At 54.3% G+C, this 25,551-nt stretch overlaps 1 protein-coding gene across 1 annotated transcript in view; it reads left to right on the top strand.

The window, feature by feature from the left end:
* ARFGAP3 (ARF GTPase activating protein 3) overlaps window positions 1–24,760 on the top strand; it is a 48,185-nt gene extending 23,425 nt beyond the window's left edge. Inside the window, exons 9-16 of the mRNA XM_080659495.1 lie at window positions 207–346; window positions 4,626–4,754; window positions 5,430–5,552; window positions 11,527–11,658; window positions 17,495–17,618; window positions 18,820–18,910; window positions 21,701–21,822; window positions 23,712–24,760. Of these exons, the coding sequence (XP_080515621.1) occupies window positions 207–346; window positions 4,626–4,754; window positions 5,430–5,552; window positions 11,527–11,658; window positions 17,495–17,618; window positions 18,820–18,910; window positions 21,701–21,822; window positions 23,712–23,729 (879 nt within the window). The 3' untranslated portion in view covers window positions 23,730–24,760. The remainder of the gene's footprint in view (window positions 1–206; window positions 347–4,625; window positions 4,755–5,429; window positions 5,553–11,526; window positions 11,659–17,494; window positions 17,619–18,819; window positions 18,911–21,700; window positions 21,823–23,711) is intronic.
* Window positions 24,761–25,551: the final 791 nt, after the last annotated feature.

Below are 25,551 nucleotides of genomic sequence, written 5' to 3'. Positions count from 1 at the left end.
GGCTGCGATCCTGCTCATGTCACTCAGCTTGCACGAGCTTCAGCTCCTCCTCTGTAAACGGGGGAGCAGAGTGCCCACTGCCTAGAGCTGTGAGGACCGAGGAGGAGAACAGGTGTCCAGGCTGTCACAGTGCCTCCCGTAAGTGCTAGCTGTTGGCACAAAGCTTGTCAACGGGTTGGTAGCGTGTAATCTTGTGTGTCTTCCAGCTTGGGGCCAAAAAAGGAAGCCTGGGAGCCCAGAAACTGACGAGTACGTGCTTCAATGAGATGGAAAGACAAGCCCAAGCTGTAGATAAAATGAAGGAGCAGGAAGAGCTGACCGGGACGGCGCCGAAGGAAGACTCCATGTGAGTTTAAGTCAGCGCGGTGATGGGTCTTAGTGAATGGAGCCGCTCGTTAGCGCCCAGGCATACTTGGCTGATGCCATTTCTTTTCACATGTGTGAGGAGCGTGATGCGAAACTGAGCTTCTTGAGAACGAGGGTGGCAATGAAGTGTAGCCTGAAGGAGGAAGGCCGTGGCGAGGGAGAGCAGCGGCGCGTCCCGGGGAAGTGAGGGCAGGAAGGGGAAGGCCGTGTCGGGTGGTGGTCACCCAGGGAAGATGCTCAACACCATCAGTCACGAGGGAAGTGCGCAGGAGACCCCCTCCCTCCCCAGGAGGCTGCATCGAGAAGACAGCAGCAAGTCTGGCGAGAATGGAGAGAAATGAGGTCCCTTATACACGGCTGGTGGTCATGTAACAAGTTAAACCTGGAGTTACAGTGTGACCAGCAGGTCCACACCTATGAGACGTTAAAAAATAGGCCCACACAAAAAACTTGTACATGAGTGTTCATGGCAGCATTAATCCCGATGGCCAACAGGGAGGAACGGCCCAGATGTCCATCAGCTGCGGGATGGATGGACGACATGGTGGGTCCATACACGGGAATGTTATTCAGCCCTAAAAAGGAGTGAAGGACTGACACGCTACCACAGCATGCGTAAACCTTGAAACGTTTGTGCTGAGAAGCCAGTTGCAAAGACCACACCTGTGTGACCCATTGACAGGAAATGTCCAGAACAGGCAGACGCGTAGCGATGGCAAGCAGACCATGCTTGCAGGTTGGGGCCGGGGAGGGAGAAGGGCTTGTTGCTCATAGGTGTGGGGTTGGCTTTGCCGGTGATGAAATGTTCTGGAATTAGGTGATGGTGACGGTGGCACCCCGTGGATTACGTACTTTAAGGGCTGCACGTTATGGTGTGTGAATTACACCTCCGCAATGAGAAAGTATCTATAAAGTGAAGCTCCACGGAACGTGGTGGCTGAGTTCTGAATATGTGATGGGAGGCTGTGGGTATGCGGTCTCCAGAGGTCCTGAGCCGGATCGGTGTGAGTCACACCCAGCACAGATGAGAGGGACAGGAAAGAGTCTGAGGACACGAAGAGGGAATCGAGATGCGTGTGCGGTGGGGACGGCTGGACGGGAGGGCCGGAGCTCGGTGGAGTCGGCGGTAGATGAATGTTGTCTGAGGGGGGCCATGCTGCAGGCGGCATTTTGGGCAGCGAGTTTGGCAGTGATGCGCACATCGGGCAGAATGGGGAGGAAACCAGACACCGGAGGCCAGTCAGGAGAGCGGTGAGAAGTAAACACTGAGGGCTGTTTCCTTCGTGTTGAGAACAGAGGAGAAACACGGGCGTCCGGGAAGTGACGTGGTGACTGTGACAGGTCACGAGGGGGCCGCAGCCCAGAAGGAAAGGCAGCTTAGTCCTGTCCTCTGGTATTTTCACATGCATTTTACCAGGTTTAGCGTGAGGGGTTACAGACTGCATGGTGATGACAATAATAGTGATTTTATGAGGTTATTTTGAGGATCAACTTAGTTACTGCTCACTAAAGTACATTAAACCGTGCCTGGGCCATAGTAAATGCTCAGTCATTCTGGTTTCTTACTGTTCATACTAACCGTCCGCTCACTGGCACGTGTATGGTGAACCCAGACAACTTGAAATTGTCATTTAACTCATAGGACATAGGGGGCAGCACTAACCTGCATTTAGGTTATGTGGTTTGAAAAGATTCATGTAAATTGTAGTTGCTCAGCGTCACTGTAATCATTGTGAACATGCTGGTTTCAGACCCTGGGGCGGGGGGGGGGCTTCTCTTGGTGGTTGGGAGTGGGCTCCGTCCAGGGCTCCGGGGGGCTCTCCCCGAGCGAGGCCAGCCCGTGCCCAGGAGGGCGCACACCGGGGTAGGCAGCACGCTCCTTCCTGCAGGCCCGGGGCTGGAGCCTGGGTGGTCATGGGAGCAACACCGGCCTCTGTTGTGTCTTCCATCAGGACTGTGTCGTAGACGATCAAAGCGAAGCTGCGGGTGGGGGATGTCTATGAACTTGATTGGGAGCCCATCGTTTTGACAGCTTCCTTGGCCTGTTTGGAGCAGCCGCACCACTGTGCCCGACTCACTGTGCGCCGCTGCCCCTCGCTGCCCGGCTTCAGTCCAGGCCTGTGCCAGCTGTGTTATCCCTAAGACGTGCGGCTGCTATTCTTCTGCAGTTAATGAAGTTACTCACTTTATTAAAGTAAATAAAGTTCAGTTCAGTCAGCTGCCAGGAACAGTGCTGTTTCTTGTGCCCCCCGGCTGTGACACTGAACTGCCCATGCAGCAGCCTCACCCTCGCCCGCTGGCCGCTTCTCGGCCCGCCCTGAGGTGTCTGTGCACAGTCAGTCAGCAGGAAGAGTGAGAAGCGGCAGAGTGCCCCCGCCACCCCATCTGAGTGTCTTGCAGGCCCTCCCTGGAGCTGGCACTGGGAAGGGCTCCAGCAGTTGTGAGCAGTGCGAGGCTGACTTAATTCCGTTCGTGCTCGCGGAGCAGAGCGTGGCACAGTGCGTCCGTGTGCGGGTGCTCCTGTGAGCAGTGACAGAGCTGCCACGGCGGGTCCTCAGAGGAGAACTCGACTTTCATCCCCGTCCGTTCGCCTTCTCCAGCAGAATCTGTGCCAGTTACGTCCATTCATGATTTCCAACAGATCCATGTTTTCTTCCAAATACGCTGGAAAGAGGATGCTTTTCTGAGTAACCCAGCGGGTACATTGCCACAACCTGTGCTGCCGGACTAATAAATAGTAAAGAGCGCAATCTGCCAGCTCCACACGAAACGGAGCCCTGCTTGACTCCTTAGGGAAGGAACCAGTAAGAGCGAGATTTCTTTTCCTTAGCGAGAAACTCTGCCTGCACAGACACACATGTGCACGGTGTGGAGTGTGCGCGGCACTAGCTCAGGAGCGATCCGTGACGTGTACAGGTCTGTGAGCTGGCTGAGCGTGCGGTGTGGAGTGTGCGCGGCACTCACTCAGGAGCGATCCGTGACGTCTGCAGGTCTGTGAGCTGGCTGAGCGTGCAGAGACCCGATGTGGCACACATACCGCTTTTCAGGGCCCTGAGTGTGTTGCTCTCTTCCTGATGTGCAGACTCTTGTTATTGCTAACATACAGGCTCTTGTTATTGCTAACATACAGACTCTTGTTATTGCTAACATACAGGCTCTTGTTATTGCTGATGTGCAGACTCTTGTTATTGCTAACATACAGGCTCTTGTTATTGCTGATGTGCAGACTCTTGTTATTGCTCATGTACAGACTCTTGTTATTGCTCATGTACAGACTCTTGTTATTGCTCATGTGCAGACTCCTGTTATTGCTAATGTACAGACTCTTGTTATATTGCTAATGTGCAGACTCCTGTTATTGCTCATGTACAGACTCCTGTTATTGCTAATGTACAGACTCTTGTTATTGCTAATGTACAGACTCTTGTTATTGCTAATGTACAGACTCTTGTTATTGCTAATGTGCAGACTCCTGTTATTGCTGATGTGCAGACTCTTGTTATTGCTAATGTGCAGACTCTTGTTATTGCTAATGTGCAGACTCCTGTTATTGCTGATGTGGGCATAGTTTTCTTTAGGAAAAGTTAAGTATTTATGGCGTCTTTCGAAGTCAGAGTAAGGGCAGTGCTCGTGTCCGTCTTTTTGCCCCTTTTGGCGCCTTAGTCGTACCAGGCGTTTGGAAAGGAGATGCTCGGGTTCTGACTGACGGTAATGCAGGGAAGTCTGTGGCAGAGGATGGACTATTCCGTTGGAAATGCTTTCAGAAGCCTGACTACATAAAGAGAACAGGGAACGTTTCTGTAAATTGAAGCATCTTTTCCTTAATTTATCTATTTGTAAAGTCAAGTTATATGTATTTTTATCTTAAACCAAAGGAAACCAATGAGATTAACCTCTTACTTTTGATGTGTAATATGGAAGTATATCAGTCCAAGTAAGAAATTCTGCTTTTTACTATTCTATATGGAAATAATTTTGGTGTACATTGTTATGCATAACAGGTAATATAAATTATTATTATGTGGTAATAGGTCATAGAAACCAGGACAGTAATGTCAGTTCAGCAGCAACCAAAAACTGGCTATAAACTCATTTAAGTTTTCTCGAGCATCTACTTTAAAAAATGCCGCTTGCCTTCAGAACTGTGAGTCGTGGAGAGAAGCACAGAGGTAGACGTGTAAGAGGCGTGTTTCCTTTGCTCAGTATTTTATCTTAACGCAGAGCGAGCACTGACCTAAGGAACCCTTGGTTTTTGGCAGTGTCTCGTCCTTACGACTGGCCTATAAGGATCTTGAGATTCAGATGAAGAAAGATGAAAAGATGAACGTGAGTGGGAAAACGAAGGTGGAGTCGGAGAGGCTCGGCATGGGCTTCGGAAACTGTAGGAGGTACGTGCTTTCTCGGGGCAGAATTCAAGCAGCGGCTCCTCCTGCAGGGGTTTCCTGTTACTGTCACCTTCAGCAGCATTTTCTCATCGCCCCTCCTTTTTTTTTTTTTTTTTTTTTTTTAATATATTTTATTGATATTTTACAGAGAGGAAGGGAGAGGGATAGAGAGCTAGAAACATCGATGAGAGAGAAACATCGATCAGCTGCCTCCTGCACACCTCCCACTGGGGATGTGCCCGCAACCAAGTCACGTACCCCCGACCGGAATCGAACCCGGGACCCTTCAGTCCGCAGGCCGACACTCTATTCACTGAGCCAAACCGGTTTTGGCCTCCCTTCCTTTCTTTGATTGTTTGCTTTATGCTGGTGTTGATAGCATGAAAACTCCCAAACCTGATCCTTAGAAAAGAGGAAGTAGGGCTGACTGGTCCCTCAGTGGATGCCCCAGGCAGAGCCGATGCATGTGACTGTATTTGTGTAGCTGGTTACAGGCCTCACTAAGGTCCAGCAGTTTTCAATGCTTATACCAACAAAACAGTTTTATTGTTCATGTTTTTAACCCCACCAATCCATCTATTTTTGTTGGGAGCATAGATGAAAACATTCATTGGTGAATATAGTGTCTCTGTGAACTAACTGGTGTCTTTTTTCCATTTTATTCTCTGTTTTCTCAAGTGGCATTTCACATTCAGCAACTTCAGATATGCAGACCATTGAACAGGAAACGCCAGTCGCAGCAAAACCAAGGAAAAAGTACGGCGATGACAGCGATGATTCATATTTCACCTCCAGCTCCAGGTAGTGAGTTAAATCACCCTTCAAGCGTCGTTTGGAAAAGCAGTGATTACTGATCGGCTGCCTTCTGCATGGCCCCTACTAGGGATCTAGCTCACAACCCAGGCATGTGCCTTGACCGGGAATCGAACCGGTGACCTCCTGGTTCCTGGGTTGACGCTCAATCACTGAGCCACACCTGGCTGGGCTACTTCTCTGTTTTTAAACGCTTTGGCTGGAGTCAAGGGGTCCTTTGAAAAAAGCTGGGAAAACATATGTAAGAAGGCAATGTTTGCTGATATTAAGATGTTTGGCCCAGCCCGTATGGCTCAGTGTGGACCTATGAAACAGGAGGTCACGGTTTGATTCCTGGTCAGGGCACATGCCCGGGTTGTGGGCTCGCTCCCCAGTATGGGTCGTGAAGGAGGCAGCCAATCAATGATTATCTCTCATCATTCATGTTACTATCTCTCTCTCCCTCTCCCCTCTTCTCTGAAATCAATAAAAATATATATTTTTAAAAAGATGTTTGATAATAAGGAAGGAAAATGGGAAAGTGGAGAAATGTGCAAACTCCTGAAGGAGCATATTAAGTTATAGTCTTATTCCCAGAGCTGGGACATTTCACAGCTGAACCTCTTGTTTCAGAATGCCAGCTCAGGGGTCTCCAGTCTACAGGGCATAAACAAGTTCTCTGTGTGCGTGTTTATTAATAAATTGCTGCTGCACTCTGAAGGCTCCCAGGGAAAGCCGCTCCCTGCCCCTGAGCGCTACCATCTGATCAGACCAGTTGCCTAACTGGTGTGAAGCTGACCCTGGAGAGGCCCTGGTTCAGGTTCCAGTGGCCTGCAGGGGCAGGGGGAGGGGCAGGGGGAGGGGGAGGGGGAGGAGCAGTTACAGGGGGAGGGGCAGGGGCAGGGGCAGGGCAGGGGCAGGGACGGGAGTGGGGAGCAGGTCTGAACTTGAATCATCTCACTTGTGAAGGTCCTCCAACAACCTGACCAGCACAGGGACAGTCCTGCTAAAAAGGCACCCATAAACTTGGGGTGTTACTGGAGGGGGCACCAGCTGAGCAGCGAGGGGGTGAGTGTAGGCCCAGGAACCCGGCGGCCTGGATTTGAATCCTGACTCTGCCACTTAGTACAGTGTGACCTTGGCCCCGTTCCTTAGCCTCTCTGTGCTGCACTTCATCTGTAAGTTCAGACGCTGGCCATATCTGCCTCACAGGCAGTGTGAGGGTCAAGTGCATTCGTACAAACAGAGCGTTTGGAATGGTGCTTGTCTGTTATGAATGTTATTTTACCTGCTGTTACTGCATAGAAACTCAATTCAAGAAGCATGTGACTCAGTCTAAATGTTTGGTTACACTTAAATAGACCTCATTGAGGGCCACTTTCAAGTGAGCAGTTTGGGGAAATCGAATGTGGGCCTGTCGTTAGCGGTGGTGCTCACGGTGCGGGGGTTCCCGCCACTGCCATCTCGGGGGGGCAGTGGAGTTGGGGAGCAGTCATGCAGGCTTGGAGCGTTTTCACATATGTAGCACTTGTTCTGTTTCATTCTGCTCCGGTCCAAGCTCCTAGAGAGTACTATCCATCGCTTCAAATTCTTTCAAGTCCAGATATTTTACCAAAAAAAAAAAAAAAAGAGGAAGAAGACAGACAGACGTGCCTAGCGCAGTGGTGTCCCCAGTCAGAACCTCAGCGACCCGGCGGCTTCCTGTTGGCCTGTGTGAGTGACCTGGTTATCACACCGGGGCTCGACTTGCTTAGAGGCAACACCCCGATCACGCCTCGTAAGAGGATTTAAGTCCTTTCCTACAAGGTGAAGGACGTGTTTAACTTGCTTTGAGCCGCGTGCAGTCAGGTCATGTCAGCTGTGTTCATGAGGGCGGGCGGGCGGCTCCGCCGACCTGGGAACGCGGCTCTGCACGTGCCTCTGGCTCCCCACACCTTTGCATGACTTCCCTGCTCGCTCGCCGCTCCTCCAGAGCAGAGCGCAGGGAAGTGGGGAATCTGTTTCAGGTCCCGTGGGCACTGCTGCTCGGTAGCCGCGTGGGAAAGGGCAGGGCCCTAGAAACCCGGCCCTGCACAGGCTCCACCCAAAGCTCGGCCTGAGCGCCAGCCCTGAAGCCCTCGTTGCCAGGACACAATTATTTATGGTTTGAAACCTGGGAGCAGATGGTGTTTTTATGGGGCCCACACTTGCTGGGTTCCTGCCAGACAGACCTTGGTGCTTGAGGATCGTGAGGAGCTGCCGCCTTCCCTAGCCCTCCGGGTGGGACAGGGCGCCGGCAGGCAGTCCTTGGCAGCTGAGGTCCGCACAGGGGCTTTCGGAAAGCCAGCAGATTAGTTCCACGAAGAGCGCTCATTGCTTCCAAATTATTCATTAGCCCATTAGAACTTGAATATGATGAATTATGAACGAGTGCTGTTTCTATTAAAAATAAGGTCAGCCATCTCTTTGTTTTTATTGAGTTCCATTATGTCCAGGACACGGACAGTATAATTATATACTGAGCACAAAGGGAGGAGACGAGAACCATTTGCTCAGCCTTATAACGTCAGCGTGGCCCGCAGGGGGGCGCAGTGTCTGCAGCCGTAACCCAGATATGACGCTCGGGTGCTCTCAGCGAGGGCTAAGGGAGGTTTCCAAGGTCGAGAAGGACCGAGTGGGAGGGCAAAATTAAAGTAAAAGGCATTGAGCCCCGCTGGCGTGACTCAGTGGTTGAGCGTCGACCTATGAACCAGAGGGTCACAGTTCAAGTCCCAGTCAGGGCACATGCCCAGATTGTGGGCTCGATCCCCAGTGTGGGGCGTGCAGGAGGCAGCCGATCCGTGATTCTCTCTCATCATGGATGTTTCTCTCTCTCTCTCCCTCACCCTTCCTCTCCGAAATCAATAAAAATACTTTTTTTTTTAAAGTAAGAAGCATTGAACACTAGGATCTAGAGATCAAAACAGGAGATCACTAATGATGTAGAGGTGAGATTTGGAGGCGGTCGTGTTTCTGAGGAATGGCCAGTCACAGTCCTGTCGCCCATCCTTCCAGCGGGCAGCTGGGGGCCTGGCCAGACGTCTGTCTGTCCCGCAATGAGTTGCTGCGCGCCCCTGCATTGTGCGAGAGCTTAGAGAGCCGGGGTGGGGGTGGGGGTGGGGGTGTAGGAGGAGAGCCCCGCCCAGCCCATGGAATGCTGTGTAGCGGCTCTTGCTCATCAGTAGGATCCCAGCAGAGTGGCTTCTCTCTCCTGTTTTTGAATAATTCAGTCATTTTCTTAACATCTGATGCCCCTATGGTGCGGCACTCTGGTTTATGTAAATGAGTTCTTTCCTTACAGTGATATCAGATCTGCACAATCCAAGTTCACAACCTCAGAGTTGTGAAGAGCCTGGAAATGGCAGCCACCCCTGCCCAGCGCCCCTGCCACCCAGCACCCTCGGGGGCTGTGCCGCACCCCCTCGTCAGTCCATTCAGACTTCCATCTCCCTGGGTTTCCGAGCTCAGATCAGCCACCCCGGGGCGGGCACTGACTGTCTGCTCGCCCTGCATCCTCCCTCACAGCTCAGTTCCTCATTGAACGGGCCAGTTCTTTCCCGGGCCTCTCAGACAGGGGCCTCGGGCACAGGGCTCTCCTGCCGGCAGGCAGCCGCGTCTTCCAGACCTTCTTCTCTGACGTGACGTCAGGTCACTCCGTCGTCTGGTCCCTTCCCTGCGTGGGGATGGGTGCTGTTCCTCCCAGCAGGGCCCGCGTTCGGGGCTTCGGGGCTCCCACTGACAGCACAGCGAGGGCTCAGCTCCCAGGGAGCCCGAGCGCTTCGAACGTTGCACGTTCCCTGCCTGAGAGAGGCGAGCGGGACGCCATCCGCTCTTAATGAGGAGGAGGCTGACCCCATCGGAAACCCTGCTTCTCCCTGTTGTCCACGTACCTCTCACCTCTGCTCAGACAGCAGGTTTATCCCTCCCCTCTTCTATGGTTTGTCAGGAAAAAGAGTGTATTTGTTCTCAGCTCTCCCCCCGCCCAAGTCCTGGCTCAATGGGGACCCTGCCTGTTTGTTTTCTATGTACCTCTGATTGCAGGCCCCTCTCACAGCCCAGGCTGTCTGTCTGTCTGTCTCTGTCTGAGCGGCTCCCTGTGGCCCGAGAGCCAGTGCTCACCTCGTTTCCTCGAGCTTCCGTCCCGACTCCCTGCAGAGAGCCTGGAAGCCACATTCTCTCCCCTCACCCTCCCTTTCCTGAGACCTAAGCCGGAGTCGGCCTCCCTCCTGACCTTGAATTCCAGCTTTGGGGGGCGTGGGCAGCTGGCTGCGCTTTTCCACCCGAAGCTGTTAGGGGCCCTGGGATCACAGTCCTTTTCTTAAGGCTCTGCCGCCCACCCACCCCCCCCGATCTCCGTGCTGTCCGCAAACCCTGCTGCTCCGGTCAGACTCTCCACAGGACCCAAAGCTGAGCCGCCCTCGCGCTTGGCCTCTGGGCACTGCCCTGCTGGGTCTCTGGGCACTGCCCTGCTGGGTCTCTGGGCACTGCCCTGCTGGGTCTCTGGGCACTGCCCTGCTCGGTCTGGACACTGCCCTGCCTGGTCTCTGGGCACTGCCCTGCTCGGTCTCTGGGCACTGCCCTGCTGGGTCTCTGGGCACTGCCCTGCTCGGTCTCTGGGCACTGCCCTGCTGGGTCTCTGGGCACTGCCCTGCTGGGTCTGGGCACTGCCCTGCCTGGTCTCTGGGCACTGCCCTGCTGGGTCTCTGGGCACTGCCCTGCTGGGTCTGGGCACTGCCCTGCTGGGTCTGGGTCTGGGCACTGCCCTGCTGGGTCTCTGGGCACTGCCCTGCTGGGTCTGGGTCTGGGCACTGCCCTGCTGGGTCTGGGTCTGGGCACTGCCCTGCTGGGTCTCTGGGCACTGCCCTGCTGGGTCTGGGCACTGCCCTGCTGGGTCTGGGTCTGGGCACTGCCCTGCTGGGTCTCTGGGCACTGCCCTGCTGGGTCTGGGTCTGGGCACTGCCCTGCTGGGTCTGGGTCTGGGCACTGCCCTGCTGGGTCTCTGGGTACTGCCCTGCTGGGTCTGGGTCTGGGCACTGCCCTGCTGGGTCTGGGTCTGGGCACTGCCCTGCTGGGTCTCTGGGCACTGCCCTGCTGGGTCTGGGCACTGCCCTGCCTGGTCTCTGGGCACTGCCCTGCTGGGTCTCTGGGCACTGCCCTGCTGGGTCTCTGGGCACTGCCCTGCTGGGTCTGGGCACTGCCCTGCCTGGTCTCTGGGCACTGCCCTGCTGGGTCTCTGGGCACTGCCCTGCTCGGTGATGCTCAGCTAAGGGAAGTGTAAGTGGACCTGGAGGCCATCTCCTCTGCGATGCTTCCAGATCCCGTTCACGCCCACTTCAGGCTGGAGGGCGCCCGCAGCACGCGGTCCGATCCCTCGCTTTGTGTCTGAGTCCGGAGGGAGGCGGTGAGCGTCGTGGACACTGAGTGGCCGCTACTGCGAGGACTCAGCCTTGTCCTGTGGCCGCCAGGCGGGCGTTGCCGGCGGGGGCTCCCCGAACGCCGTCCGTTCTCCAGGCCCAGCAGCAGCAGTTGTGACGACTCACTTGGCAGAACTAGACCCAGCGGAAATGAAACATGTAACCTGCGGTCACGTGCCGTCCAGATAGGCTAGCTCATGCTGCAGTGACAAACATCCCCTCAGCTTAACACGCCGCGGTTTATTCTCACTGGTGTCAGCTGCGGGTACAGGTGACTGTCCAGATTGCGTGTCCCTCACGTGGCACCTTGACCGTCCAGATGAATAGAGGTTTCAACACCTGCACCAGGAACACACCTCCTGCAGCCGGGGAGGAGGGGCTGGGCGAGTTGAGCAAAGTCCTTGAAAATGACTCGCCTCGTGTCTGCTCCTGTTCACGGTCAGGCCCCATGGCTGCCCGCCACTCGAAGGGAGCCCAGAGGCGCAGTCCCCCTGTCCCCGACATTGCCGTGAGGCAGGCCTCCACCTCACTGTTCTCCTCTTTCTCACCAGGTACTTCGACGAGCCGATGGAGTTACGGAGCAGTTCTCTTTCTAGTTGGGATGACAGTTCAGATTTCTATTGGAAAAAGAAGAGCATCAAAGAGACCGACACGGTTCTGAAAACCACCGGCTATTCAGACAGGTATGCGCACAGAACAGCGGGACTGTGACCCGGGAGTCTAAGGAAAGTCTCTAGGACGGTAAACGATTTTGTTCTATTTCGAGAATATTCTTGGCATCCCGGTGTTCTGGCCTCACCTGTCCCAGAACATGGTTTGAACGGGGTTGTGCGGTAACCGCCTGTGTAGACTGGTTTGCTTCCGTGTTCTTAGGGCCTGGAGACACTCGCGTTAGGTTCCTTCCTCTCGTTGCGGAGCCTGTTTACCCGTGCACCTGCCGAAGAGCTGTCTCCAGCTTGGGGATCATGAGTGAAGGACTATTTAGTTTATTGTCCGAACCGGGGAAGGCTGGGAGTGCAAGGTGACACTGCCGACACGCTGGACAGCAGGTGAAGCCAGGGCTGTCCTGGTAACTGGAGCTGCGCTCGGCCTGCTCACGCTGTGTCCGCGTGACGTGGAGCAGCGCCCTGCGTGCGTTGTGGAGGGCTCGGTGTGTACTGAGTGATCTGCGGGGCTGAAGGCGGGAGACAGGCCTGTTTTAAATGGAAAATTCCTTCAAGTGTTGTGTGGTTTGGATGTGCACGATTGTTTTTACTAGAATTTTCAGGCTTTTTAAAAGTTGCCTGAAATCCTTTTACCAAAGTATTGCTGTTGGCTTTAAAAACAAAATGGCATGTGTATACATTATAAATAACACACATTTGCCTCACCTCAGATTACTTTAACCTATTCTGCTGGGGTTTTTGTTTGTTTGTTTGTGCTGAGAACACAAGCTCTACTCTAGCAAATGTCAAGTATTCACTACAGTATCGTTAACTCTAGTCCCCATGTGCACATTCGGTCCCCAGAACTTACTCATCTTGTAAACGAAAATGTGTACCTCTGACCAACATCTGCTCGTTTCCCAACCCCTCCCCCACCATTCTACTCTGTTTCTCTGAGCTTGACCTTTTTTAAAAAAGTTTTTATTCCAATTGTAAATGAGATCATACAGTATTTGTCCTTTTTGTCTGGTTTATTTCATTTAACACAATGCCCTCCAGATTCACCCACGTTGTCACAAAAGGCAAGGTGTCCTTGTTTACGGCAGAATCGTGTCCCATTCCAGACACACCACATGTCCCGCCCTTTCACCCCGACAGACGCTGAGGTCGTCTCCACATCTTGGCTTTTGTGAACATGGAATGGCAGCTGACTCTTCAGGATGTTGACTTCGTCCCCTTTAAATATACACCCAGGAGTACGATGACGAGATCATATGATATTTCTGTTATTTTTGAGGAACTGTCATACTGTTTCCCACCAACAGCGTGCAATGGTTCCCTTTTCTCCCATCCTCACCAATTCTCATCTCTTGTCTTCTTTTTGTTGTTGTTTCATTGTTAATCCTCACTGGAGGATATTTTTTCCATTGATTTTTAGAGAGGGTGGAAGGGAGTAGAAGAAAACAGAGGAGGGAGGGAGGGAGAGAGAGAGAGAAACATCCATGTGAGAGAGACACATTGACTGGTTGCCTCCCACAGGCAGCCCGATGGAGCTGGGATTGAACCTGCAACCCAGGGAATCGAACCCTCGACCCTCCAGTGGGAAAGACCAGTTCTCTAACTACTGGGCCGCGCTGGCCAGGGCTCATCTCTTGTCGTTTTGATGATGAAACCCCATTGTGGTTTGATTTGCACTTCCCAGGTGATTAGTGACGTTGACCTCCTTTTCATGTGCATGCGTGTTGGCTGTAAGCTTTCCTCTTAGACTGCGTTTGCTCAGCCCATGGTGTTGGTATGCTGTGTTTCCATTTTCCCTTGTTTCAAGACATTTTTTATTTCTTCTCTGACCCTGTGGCTGTTCAGGAATGTGTTAGTTTCCACATATTAGTGAATTTTCCAGTTTTCCTGCTGTTGTTGATTTCTACTTTCATAACCATTGTGGTTGGAAAAGATACTTCATATGATTCCAGTCTTCTGACATTTGTGAAGACCTCACATATGATTTCAACCTGCTCTGTGACCGAACATGACGCATCCTGGAGGGTGTTCTGTGTGCACTTCAGAGTGCGTCTCTGTGGCTGTTTGATGGGATCCCTGAACATGCCTGTTGGTCCATTTGGCCTAACATACAGTCCAAGTGCAATTTCCCTTACTGGTTTTCGGTCTGGGTGACGTGTCCGTTGTTGAAAGTGGGGCACTGAAGTCTGTTATTGTTGCCACACTGTCTGTCTCTCCTGTCAGCCCTGTTAGGTGCACATATATTTACAGTTGTTATCACTCTTGTTGACCTGACCTCCTTACCATTATGTGACCTTGGTCTCTTGTTGCAGGTTTTGGCTTAACGTCTGTTTTTCCTGATAGAAACATGGCTGTCCCTACTCTCTTTTGGTCTCTTAACTTCCAGCCTGTGTGTATCCTGAAGACTGAAGGCAGCCTGTAGCTGTGTCTTGTTTTGTGTTTATTTGTTTTTTCTTTAAATATTTTAATTGATTTTTTAGAGAGAGAGGAACATTGATGTGAGAGAGAAACATCCATCGGCTGCCTCCTGCACGCCCCCTACTGGGGATCGAGCCCGGAACTTGAGCATGTGCCCTGCTGAGCGTTGAACGGGCAGCCTTTTGGTGCATGCGATGATGGCTCAGCCAGCTGAGCCCCGTGGCCAGGTCTCTTTCAGCGGTTGTTTGTTGTTGTTGTTGTTTTTCAGCACATACTTGCTCTTTAATAGATTGATGAGCTTGCATAAAAATGTGCTTATCTTCATTAGTAATCATGGGAATGCAAATTAAAACAAAGTACTATTATATGAATCAAAAATAGTCAAAATTATTAAGACATTTAGCAACACCAACTACTAGTCTATAATAATAAAAGCGTAATATGCTAATTATACTGGGCCGAACAGCAGAACGACCATCCGGACAACCTTCCAGATGACCTTCCAGACCAAGCCGTGGCTGCGAGGGCTGAGGCAGCCACAGTGGTTGCGAGGGCCAAGCCCCTTGCACAAATGTCGTGTATCAGGCCTCTAGTCCTATATAATAAAAGGCTAATATGCAAATCGACCAAATGACGGAATGACCCGTCGCTATGACGCACACTGACCACCAGGGGGCAGACACTCAATGCAGGAGCTGCCCCCTGTGGTCAGCGCGCTCCCACAGAAGCCGGGCTCATGGCTGGCAAGAGCGGCGGGGTGGCAGGAGCCTCTCCCACCTCTGCGGCAGCGCTAAGGATGTCTGACCGATAGTCCGGACATCCCCTGAGGACTCCTGGACTGCGAGAGGGTGCAGGCCGGGCTGAGGGACACCCCCCCCCCCCGAGTGCATGAATTTTGTGCACCGGGCTTCTAGTAAGATATAAAAGAGCAGAAACTCTCATACTTTTAATAGGGGAATACATTGGTAACACCAGTTTGGAAAACTGGCATCATTTTCTGACCCAGCAATTCAACTCCTATCTATATACACAACCAAAAAATTATGTATATACCCTGTGTTTAGAATAGCGTTATTTGGTTTGTTTGTTTGTTAATCCTCGCTGAGGATACTTTTTCCATGGATCTTTTAGAGATAGTGGAAGGGACGGGGAGAGAAAAAGAGAGAGAAACATTGATGTGAGAGAGACACATCGATTGGTTGCCTCCTGCATGCACCCTAACCGGGTCCAGGGACCAAGCCTGTAATCAAGGTAATTCCCCTTGACCTGGATTGAACCACGATCCTTCAGTCCACAGGCTGATGCTCTGTCCACTGAGCCACACTAGCGAGGGCAAGCGTTATTCTTTATATCCCCAAAGTGGAAATGGAAATGTTCATCTCTAAGGGTGAGAAGGAAAAAAGGCAGTGGTCCGAAGGATGCTCTGGATTGCTGCCAGTTTGTAATTCTTGACCTGCTGGCTGCCTAGTGGTTACTCACAGGCTCACTGTGACATGCTTTGAGCTTTATGTTTATGTTTTGCTTAAATAATCCGAATATATGTCACACTTCATTCTGATGCGGGATTTTTGGACTGGGACACGCCGTGTCCGTCGGCGTCGAAGAATGAATCCATGGAAAGTAGGTGGTATAGCAAGGTGGAGGTTTATTGAAGAACAGTACAGACTCCCGCGTGGGAGGGGGAAAGAGTCCCCAGCAGTTGTTTGCTTTTTTAAAATTACTTATTGATTGATGTTAGAGAGAGAAAAACATGGATTTATTGCATTTATTTCTGCATTCATTGGTTGGTTCTTGTATGTGCCCTGACTGGGGATTGAACCTGAAAGCTTGGCACATCAGGAAGACGCTCTAACCAGCTGAGCTCCCCAGCCAGAGCCTTTAGCAGCTTTCACATCATCCCACTGTCTCCTGGCCTCCAGGGTTCTGCTGGGCAGCCCACTGACAGCCTTCCGGAGCCCCATTGTCTGTGCCGAGTGTCTTTGCTCTTGCTGCTTCCAAAATTCTCCTTGTCTTTGACTTCTGACAGTTTTATTGGGTTGGATCTGTTTGGGGATTCTGAGCTTCATCTACCTGGATGTCCCTGTCTCTCTCCAGACTGGGGGAGTTTTTAGCCATTATTTCTTTAAATATGCTTCTGCCTCTTCCTCCCTCTCTTCTCAGTCTCCCATAATGTGTTATTTTCTTAAGAGCATCCCATAATTCATGTAGGCTTTCTTCACTTTTTCATTCTGTTTTTCTCCTCTGACTGGGTCATTTCAAATGAATGATCTTTCAGTTCACACATTCTTTCTGCTGCTTAAGTCTGATGTTGATGCTCTCTGTTGCAGTTTTTGTTTTCTTCATTGTATTCTTCAGCCCTAGAGTTTCTGTTTGCTTCTGTTTTATGATTTCTGTGTCTCTGTTGAACTTCGCAGTTGTTCGTGTATTATGTTCCAGATTCATCGTGTTGTCTATCTTGTCCGTTCTTGTAGGTTGCCGAGCTTCCTGAAAACAACATTTTGAGTACTTTGTCAGGCGATTCTTTGGGGGCAGCTACGGGACAGTTACTGTGGTGTCGCATTTCTGTGACTTTGTGTTCCTTGGAGTCTTGTGTTGCTGACTTTGCATTGAGGAAGCATCGCCTCCTCCAGGGTTAATGACTGGCTGGGTTGGGGTGAGAAATACCTTCACCAGTCGGCCCTGCTGGGCATCCGGAGGCTTTCTCAGACCCTGTGTGTGGATGCACCACTCCACACTTCCTCCCTTTCGGGGTGGATTCTGAAGATGGCACATCTCTCTCTCCCACAAAGCCAGGCCGGGGGCTGAGAGCCTCCCTAGGTTTGCTTTCCTGAAATGCTCAGGTCCATGTGCTTCCTCCCATCCCCACAGCATCAGGTGGCTTTCTGCACCTGCTCACCGGCTGTCTGCAAAGGCACCCACCACCTGCATGTGCAGGGTGCCAGCCATGGTGGGGAGAGGGTTGTGTGGTGAAGCGCGCAGAGCATTGGATGGCACCTGTGGGCCAGTTGGTAGCTCCACAGATGAAGTGCCCAGCAGGCTGAGGGCCGGCCTCCCCGTGGAGTCTGCCAAGTGTTCAGTAGGACCCGGTACTGCCAGCCTCTCCCAGCCCGGGGCCGTGCCCCACACAGCGGGAGACCAGGCACCACTCACTGCCCTCTTACCTCCCCCACGGGAGAAGTTGTGGGTCAAGTGGGTCCCTCTTGGCGCCGAGCTGTGCCGTCTTGGGAGAGGGATGGTGTGGGCGCAGTGAAACTGCTCCTCTCACCTTCTTCAATGCGCCCCGTCTTGGATTTCTGGCCCCGCGCTGCGCTGGCACCTCTGCTGGACTCGACCCCACCAAGGGGGACTGAGATCGGTGTCCGGAGGAGCAGGATGGCGGGAAGCTCCGATTCTGCCGTCTTGCTGATGTCACTCCAATTTCGGCTGTTTCTAACTGTAGGCCTACTACTCGCCGCAAGCCAGACTATGAGCCAGTTGGAAATACAGACGAGGCCCAGAAGAAGTTTGGCAACGTCAAAGCCATCTCCTCAGATATGTACTTTGGAAGACAAGACCATGCTGATGTAAGTGTCCGGAAGGTTCTGCGTGGGCCCCATAGGGCAGGGGCCTGGGAGTGGGGAGAGCAGGTGATGGATGCTGAGTGAGATGGGCTCAGGCTGCGAGAAGCCCCTGGCCCCGGGGAGCTGGAGCCAGGACTCAGACCCAGGTACTTCTGACTACTCGCCACACCCTGCTGCCCTGGCGGGGGGGGCGGGGGGGGGCAACCGGAAGGTAGGACTGCGTCTCATGTTTCTCTTACTCCATTCTCGGTGTTCTGAATAGCCATCCGTTCAATCTTCTTTTTAATCGTCCCCTGAGGGTACTGTTTCCATTGATTTTTAGAGAGAGTGAAAGGGAGGGAAGGAGTGGGAGTGGGGGGAGAGAGAGAGAAGGGGAGAGAGAGAGAAACTTCGATGTGAGAGATGTTTGTCTCCGCTATGCACCCTGACCAGAGCCGGGCTCAAACCTGCAACCGAGGTACATGCCCTTGACCGGGAATTGAACCCACAACCCTGAGGGCCGACACGCTAACCACTGGGAAAAACCAGCCAGAGCCATTCAATCTCTTGAATAAACTGCAGGCCGTTTCAATACACCTGTAACTTAATCATCTCTACCCAGAGTTAACTGAAGGGTGTAGGAGTGGGTTTGGGAGGGTGGATGTATTTATGTTCAGGCCGTTGCTTGTCTTAGTGGAATCTTGCTAAGCATAAAGCGCAAATGGAATCCGAGGGGTTTCCGCTTTCTTCTAGTTCGGAAGCCTGGGTGCCTGCGCAGAGCTCTGGGGTGGGTGTGTCGCAGGCTTCTGGGACTGTCAGAGAATTCCTCCAAAATGTCCTGGTTGCACTTTGTAGCGGTAGCACTCGCGCCGCATTTTCAGAGGATTTCGCGTGCACTAGGCTTTTCCCAGCCCTGAACCCTCCTTACTGTAAAGTCCACAGCGTCCAGGCTCAGTCACAGCATAACAGGTGTCGGAGAACAGCTTCATGGCGTGGCCCTGTGGGCGGAGGGGGGTCGGGGGAGCAGTCCCCCAACAGAGATGCCGTCTCTCGCCTCTGGTGTCCTCACACTGGGTGGCCTCTGTGGCTCTGAGTGCTGGGATCACCGCTGTCCCCGCCTGGGGGAGAGCCTGGGGACAGTCAGAGACAGCCCATCCGGGTTCTCTTTGTAAAACTGCGTGTGTGTGTGTTTGGGCCTAACGTTCCTCTCCCTGTTCTTGTCCAGTTTGAAACCCGGGCGCGGCTGGAGAGGCTCTCGGGAAGCTCCTCCATCAGCTCGGCCGACCTGTTTGACGAGCAGAGGAAGCAGGTGGCAGGTGAGGCGGCAGGGCTGGTCTCCGTGTGTCTGTGTGTCTGCGGCGCGAGCGCCAGGGGCCTTCTGCGTTGGGGCTCGGGTGTTGCAGGCCCTCGGTGCGGTGTGGGGGGGCGGGGGTACTGCCGAGCAGCTATGCTGCAGTGAGCAGGTGTGTTCCAGCCGCAGTGCCTGGTGAGCCGAGGTGGGTGCTGGGTCTCGGCCGCCGCCGGGGGGCCTCCGGGCTGGGAGCACCTGTGCTCTGCCCCCTGACCCCCCACAGGATGGGCTGGTTGCTGACCGGTTGCTGATGGGGTGCAGGCAGGGCAGTACGGCTCATGCGCTGTTCTCATCTCCACTCCCGGTGTGCTGGCCCCTTGTCAAGGCCACTTCCTTTGGTGACCACCCTGGCAGAGGGGTGCTCGGCCTTTGGAGGGCTCCCCAGTCCCTCCCTGCCCCCACGGCCGGTGCTGGGTCACCCGGAAGGAGCCCTGGCATGCAGGTCAGTCCCGAACCCCGCACTGGCAGTCACCACAGCGTGCGCCTCTGGCTCAGGCTGCTGGAGTTTCCCCGAGACGTCGTTCTTGCTCAAACCCTTTGCTGGCCACGCGAGCAGGCTGTCCAGTGTGGAGGGAACCTGTGGGCGCTCCCGCTTCAGAGAGCAGAGGCCACTGGCGTTGGCCTGTCTGCGCCCCAGACTCTGGCCTGCGGGACCGCAGTCTTGGGGAGGGGCACTGGGTGCTCGCCGCCCAGAGACCCCCAGCCGGCCAGTTCGTGTGGTGTCCTCGGCCCAGGCCCACTGTGGGTGCTCTGAGGACAGAGGGGAGCGGGGGCCTGCACTGTCCTTTCCCGGAGCCCATCGTGTGGCTGAGCCCACGGGGCCGCCCCTCCAGCCCGAGCCCGGGCACAACATGGGGCACAGCGCCCGGTGCCAGGGGAGGGAGACTGCGAGACACCCGGCTGCAGGCACTTTTCCCAGGTTTGGAGCCGGAGCAGCACCCTCAGGGCGGGAGGAGGGAGCCTCCCGCTGCGGCTGCCACAGCTCCAGAAGCGCTGAGTGCCGGCCCGGGCGCAGATCCTCTTCCTGAGGCTTCAGGGAGCAAGGGGAGGCCGGGACGGAGGCCGGGACAGAGGCCGGGACAGAGGCCCAGGCAGAGCCCAGTGTGCGAGTCCGCCTCTCGCCGCCTGGCAGGCAGCTGGGGCTGTGCACGGTGCTCCCTGCCTCGGGACCGGCCCCTTCCACCTGGTTCATGCTCTCCCCTCTCCTCACCTCCTGCCAGCGCGGGCCCCTCGTCTGCACCCGCGGGCAGGAAGGAGGAAGAGCGAGGCCCAGGGCGTGCCGGCCTGTGAGGCACTCCTCCTGTGTCCGACGGACCAGAGCTCGGTGCTTGGCCACACTCTGCTGCGAGGGTTAGACCGGGGCCGGGGGCGGGCTGACGGCACTGTTAGCACCTCCGGGCACCGGGACGGGGGTAGTCAGTGAGGTCACTGTGCCCCAGCACTCGGCCCGGGCCCTCGCTCCTGCCTCAGCCGTGCTCGCCTCTAAGCAGTGCTCGGGTTGGTAAGCGGGGGTGCTTCCCTGAGGCCACCCCGCTGACCTCTGCACCCCTCCGCTGACCTCTGCGCCGCTCTGCGCAATGGAGAGGCTGAGGGTCTGGCCCTCATGCTCGGACCTCACACAGCCTCTGGTCTGCAGTGAGACCCTGAGACGGTGCCGTGAGTGAGCGTAGCGATTGGAGTCCAGGTGCCACCCCGGGGCGGGGCTTGGCTGCGGCGCTGGCAGAGCCTGGAGGGTTTTAAAGTCTCTGGAGGCTGAGAGGAGAAGCCCTGTCCCCCAAGCCCCGCCTGAAGGATAATCCTGTCCCTTCCGTTTTGCTCCTGTCACTTAAGGGGCAGGCGGTGGAGATGGTCGTGTGTGGAGCCAAGGGGTAGCTGGGCTTGGCCCTGGGGGACCCGCAGGGTGTGGGTTCACAGCCCCTGAGCCCCTCCAGCCCCTGCTGCAGTTGTGGGATGTCACCACCAGCTCCGGTGTGGGCTCGCGGTGTGGCAGCGCGGGGCACTCACCGTGTGGTGGGACACGCGGTGCTTCTGTGGGGCAGCCAGGCCTCAGCCCCGCGCCCAGCGGTCACGGCCTCAGCAGAGGTGAGGGCCGGCCTCGTCCTGGGGGGCCTGCAGTGGGTGTGGCTCTGGCTCAGACAGACCCACCCATCCAGCTCACTCCCTGGTGAGCCCATTCTCCCGGGCAGGCTCCCCCGCCTGTGCGTGAGCTGCGAGAGGGAGGGGGTGCCTCAGCCCCACCGGTAGCCCCAGAGCAAGCAAAGGGCTCCTCGCGCTCACATTCCTGATCCAGGCCCGGCTCCCATGGGCCCGGCTGCGGCAGGTGCCCATCCCTTTGGGTGGATGGGGTCAAGGGGAGAGGCCACCCGGAGGAAGGGCGGAGGGTTTCCCCCAAGGAGGGGGGGATGCTGGCCACCAGTGCCCACCAGTTATGTACTGAGTGCTGGCCTGCCCGGTGTGTGAGGGGCCGGAGGGGGAGGGACTCGGCAGAGACACCAGCCTGGCAGTGGCCGTGCCAGCTTGAACCAGAACGGTTCAGACCAGGCCACACCCCCTCCTATGTGGGGTCGTGCAGCTGGTCATAGATGCATGAAGGGGGGGCGCCTGGTGCTGGGACCCCCATGCAGCGCCCTGGCCCTGCCCACACCTGCTGCTCCTGGGAAGCAGGAGGGCGGGACCCGCCGACTCTCGGTCATCGGGGCCCGTCACTGGGCGGCTGCCGTGGGGCCGAGGGACCAGCGCGCTGCTCTGTGTGCAGGAAACTACAACCTCTCGAGCGTGCTGCCCTCGGCCCCCGACATGGCGCAGCTGAAGGAGGGCGTGAGGTCTGTCGCCGGGAAGCTGTCTGTCTTCGCTAACGGAGTCATGTCCTCCATCCAGGTCAGCGGGGCTGCGAGGACGGGTCTGAGGAGGAGGGTGGGCTCGTAGTTGTGGAAATGAGGCTGGGACCCCTCTTCAGTCGCTAGGAAGTAACTAGGTTTTACGTCATGATTTCGATGTTTGCTGCAGTGTAACCCAGGACGTCATAAAAATCAAAAGTTACCATTTCCTGCTTGTTTACATTTTCTAATTTATGACCCCAGGGGAATTGTTACAGGAATTATCATGGTCCTTAGCCACTCCTTTCCTACATTGGAACAGAAATACTAAGAAGACAGTAAAAATGGCATTCTTTTTATCTTTAAAAAGGTATTCTGTGCCTATCTTTTCCAAATTAAAAAAGATTACATTGTGTATATGTAATCCTGTTTTTAGATGACATTTTGTTATGAGCATTTCCATGTAAGTAAAAATTCTTCAAAGCCCACATTCCTTCCAATGCAAATACCTGTCATTTAGGTAACAGTTCTTCAGGTTGGCTCTCGAGAGAGTGTTCTAACCTTCAGTGAGGCCGGGTGGGCCAGCTTGTGCACAGGGGGGAGAGTGGGCTCACAGTTCTTTCTTGTCTTATTATTTATTAACTAGAGCCCGGTGCACGGATTCATGCACAGGTGGGGTCCCTTGGCCTGGCTGGCAATTGGGCTGATCAGGGCCACGGGAGGTTAGCCGGTGGGGGGAAGGGCCAGCTGGCTGGGGGAGGGGCCTCGGGAGGTTAGCCGGCCAGGGGGAGGGACCGCGGGAGGTTAGCCGGTGGGGGGAGGGGCTGCGGGAGGTTAGCCGGCCAGGGGGAGGGGCTGCGGGAGGTTAGCCGGCCAGGGGGAGGGGCTGCGGGAGGTTGGCTCTGGGAGCACACTGACCACCAGGGGGCAGCTCCTGCGTTGAGCATCTGCCCCCTGGTAGTTAGTGTGTGTCGTAGCGACTGGTCGACCAGTTGTTCATTGGGTCGCTTAGGCTTTTATATATAGAGACTAGAAGCCCGATGCACAAAGATTCGTGCAGAATGGGCCTTCCTTTCCCTGGCTGCTGGCAATGCCTTTCCGCTCCGGCCCCGCCTTCCCACACTGCCCAGAGGCCCTGGGTAGCTGGGGTGGCGTGGAACGCCTGCGTCATCGCCATGGCAACAACGCAAGTGTCCAGCCCCGCCCCTGGCCACTCTGTTCCTGCGTATGCAAATTAATCTTCCATCTTTGTTGGGTTAATTTGCATACTCACTCCTGATTGGCTGGTGGGCGTCGCGAAGGTACGGTCAACTTGCATCTTTCTCTTTTATTAGTATAGATTATCGTATTACTTTCCATACACACACCTGTACACCTCCTTTTGCCCACCCTGTATAACAACCGAAGGCCACCTCTGATTGGGCGAAAGGCTCATCTCTGAACCTTCTGTTCATGTCAGGTTATTGCAGGGGATTCTGTCATGAATGTAAGACATGGCCCCGGGGAGTAGGGCCTAGTGGGGGCCCTGGTGCCTGCAGGGTTCCCAGGTGGGTGCAGGCCCCCTGGAGAATTCTGGAGGCCCCTGCTGAGGCCCTGCTGGGAGTGAGTGTCTGGTTGGGATGCAGAGCCGCTCATATCCCTTGGTAGCTGAGCCCATTGGTCCTGCCACGTCGGTGACAGTCCTGGTGACAGATGAGCACCCCATCCTTAGTCACGCCCACCCTGGAGGTGAGCAGTGGAGGCACAGAGAGCTGGAGTGTGCCCCTCAGCGAACCAGAGGTCAGGTTCAGACTCCACCTGTGCTCCTCTGTCGCCATCACACCTGCCTCTGGGGGCTCGCCTGGCCTGCACTGCCCGCCCTCCACACTGCTCCCCAGGCAGAGGCCAGGCGGCGGGAATGAGGAAGTGAGTCGAGTGTTTGCAACTCTCATCCGGGCTCTCTCTCTCTAGGATCGCTATGGTTCTTAATGCTGATGTCATGTGCTTCCTGGAGAAATTCCTCCTTAGGGGACCGACGCACCGCAGACTGCAGCGCAGACGGCCCGTTCTGCAGGTGGCGCTCTACCTTGTCCCGCAGTCCTAGACACGCTGACTTCACGTTTCCTTTGATGTAGAAGCCTTATTGTCATTTCTGTTTTGTGTTACTTCCTGCACATGCCCTCTCTTTGCCAGGCCATGCGTATCCTCGCTTTATTTTCTTGGAATCTTTAGTTCTGACAGCGGGGGGCCTGGAGACATGGCCCCTCCCACCCCCTGAGAACAGAGAGCCTTGTGTGGGTCTCAGCGTGTTCAACCCGTGGGCTAGGGGCTCAGAATCAGCTGGTGCCAGCTGGGCCTGGAGAACGAAATCCACAACAGACATCTCAGTAGAAATGGAGCAAAAAATAAAAACAAAAGACCAAAATGGTGTCTCATTGACGGATTGCTTCATTATATTTGCACACAGTCAGGTGACTTCAAAATAATGTTTAAAGTCACCTGTCTCCTTGTAAATTGTTTATTTTGTATGATCTATAAATTCAAAAATAATTTCAGTGAGTGCTTTTAACAAACCTAAGTTTCTACGTTGCCAAGGAAACTAATCTTTTGAAAAGGTGTGGCTGTTTGAATCTATGAGAAATATAAGACGAGAACTCCCTAAGTGCATTTATAAATCGATAGAGTGTACAGAATTAAAAATGAATAAGGGAAGAAGATACACTCACGGAAAACATTTCAGTATGTGGGGAAATAGTAGTTGTAATTGGGTAGTTTTGTTAATATTTTTTATCTTAATGTTTGTTTTTTAAAAATTACAGAATGTGTATAAATAAAGAAAAATAACTTGGCTGTGTTTTAGACAGCATCAGAACATATTGTTCAGAACAGTGAAATGTATCTGAAATTTGATGAACCCGAAACACGGTTTCAGCCGAATGTTTTGTGAATCTTTCTTAAAGCTCGATCATTAGACTCTGAATAAACAGTCGCAGCAGGTGTGTTGCCAACTTTTTTTTACCAAAGTTTGTGAGACGAGTTACCGTGTGTGAGGGAGGGCGCACGGGCTCTGACGTTGATGTACATTTGAAGGATGATAAAACTGCCAATGGATTTGGTGTTTTGTTTTGTTAATCTGAGGATATTTTTTCCTTTTTTTTTTTTTTTAAAGAGAGGGAGGGAGGGAGGGAGGGAGGAAGAGAGTCATCAATGTGAGAGAGACACATCCATTGTTTGCCTCCCACACACGCCCCAACCAGGGCTGGGGTTGAACCTGCAACCCAGGCGTGTGCCCAGTGGCCAGGCTCCACGGGTCTGTTTTTTACGTGTGCTGGGGGCCTGATGTCCCGCTGTCATTAACGGGGAGCGCACAGTAGGGGTGGGGTGTCCTTGCTGAAAGTGAGGTGATCGGAGTGGCATCTTTCCAGCCCCAGGGGCTCTCATAACAAGACCTCACAGGTGAGGCTTAAACAGCAGAATGCAACAAAGTGTCTCCCAGTCCCGGAGGCCAAAGGTCCAAGGTCAAGGTGCCGTCGGGAGGCCCTGTCTCCAAACAGCCCCGTGGGAGTGAGGGCTTCCACGCGGGAATCGAGGGCAGCTCAGTCCAGCAGTGTCCGTGAGGGGTCCTCCCACAGGGTGTCCTGCCCCGGCGGGCGCCTGGCTCGGTCCGTGGCCAGAAATCTCTGCGCACGGCTTTTCCCCTTCTTCAGGGGGACGGCAGGTCAGACTGCTTAGGCCACTCCTGAGTGTGCCCTGCCCTTCCCATCACCCGAGTCCTCACGGGGGGCCTGGCAGCCGCCCACCCCCACCTCCC

Source organism: Plecotus auritus (assembly GCF_963455305.1).
Source record: "Plecotus auritus genome assembly, chromosome: 3".
NCBI classification, from domain to species: domain Eukaryota; kingdom Metazoa; phylum Chordata; class Mammalia; order Chiroptera; family Vespertilionidae; genus Plecotus; species Plecotus auritus.
Note: the sequence above shows the minus strand (reverse complement) of the source record. Positions and strands in the feature narration are given on the sequence as shown.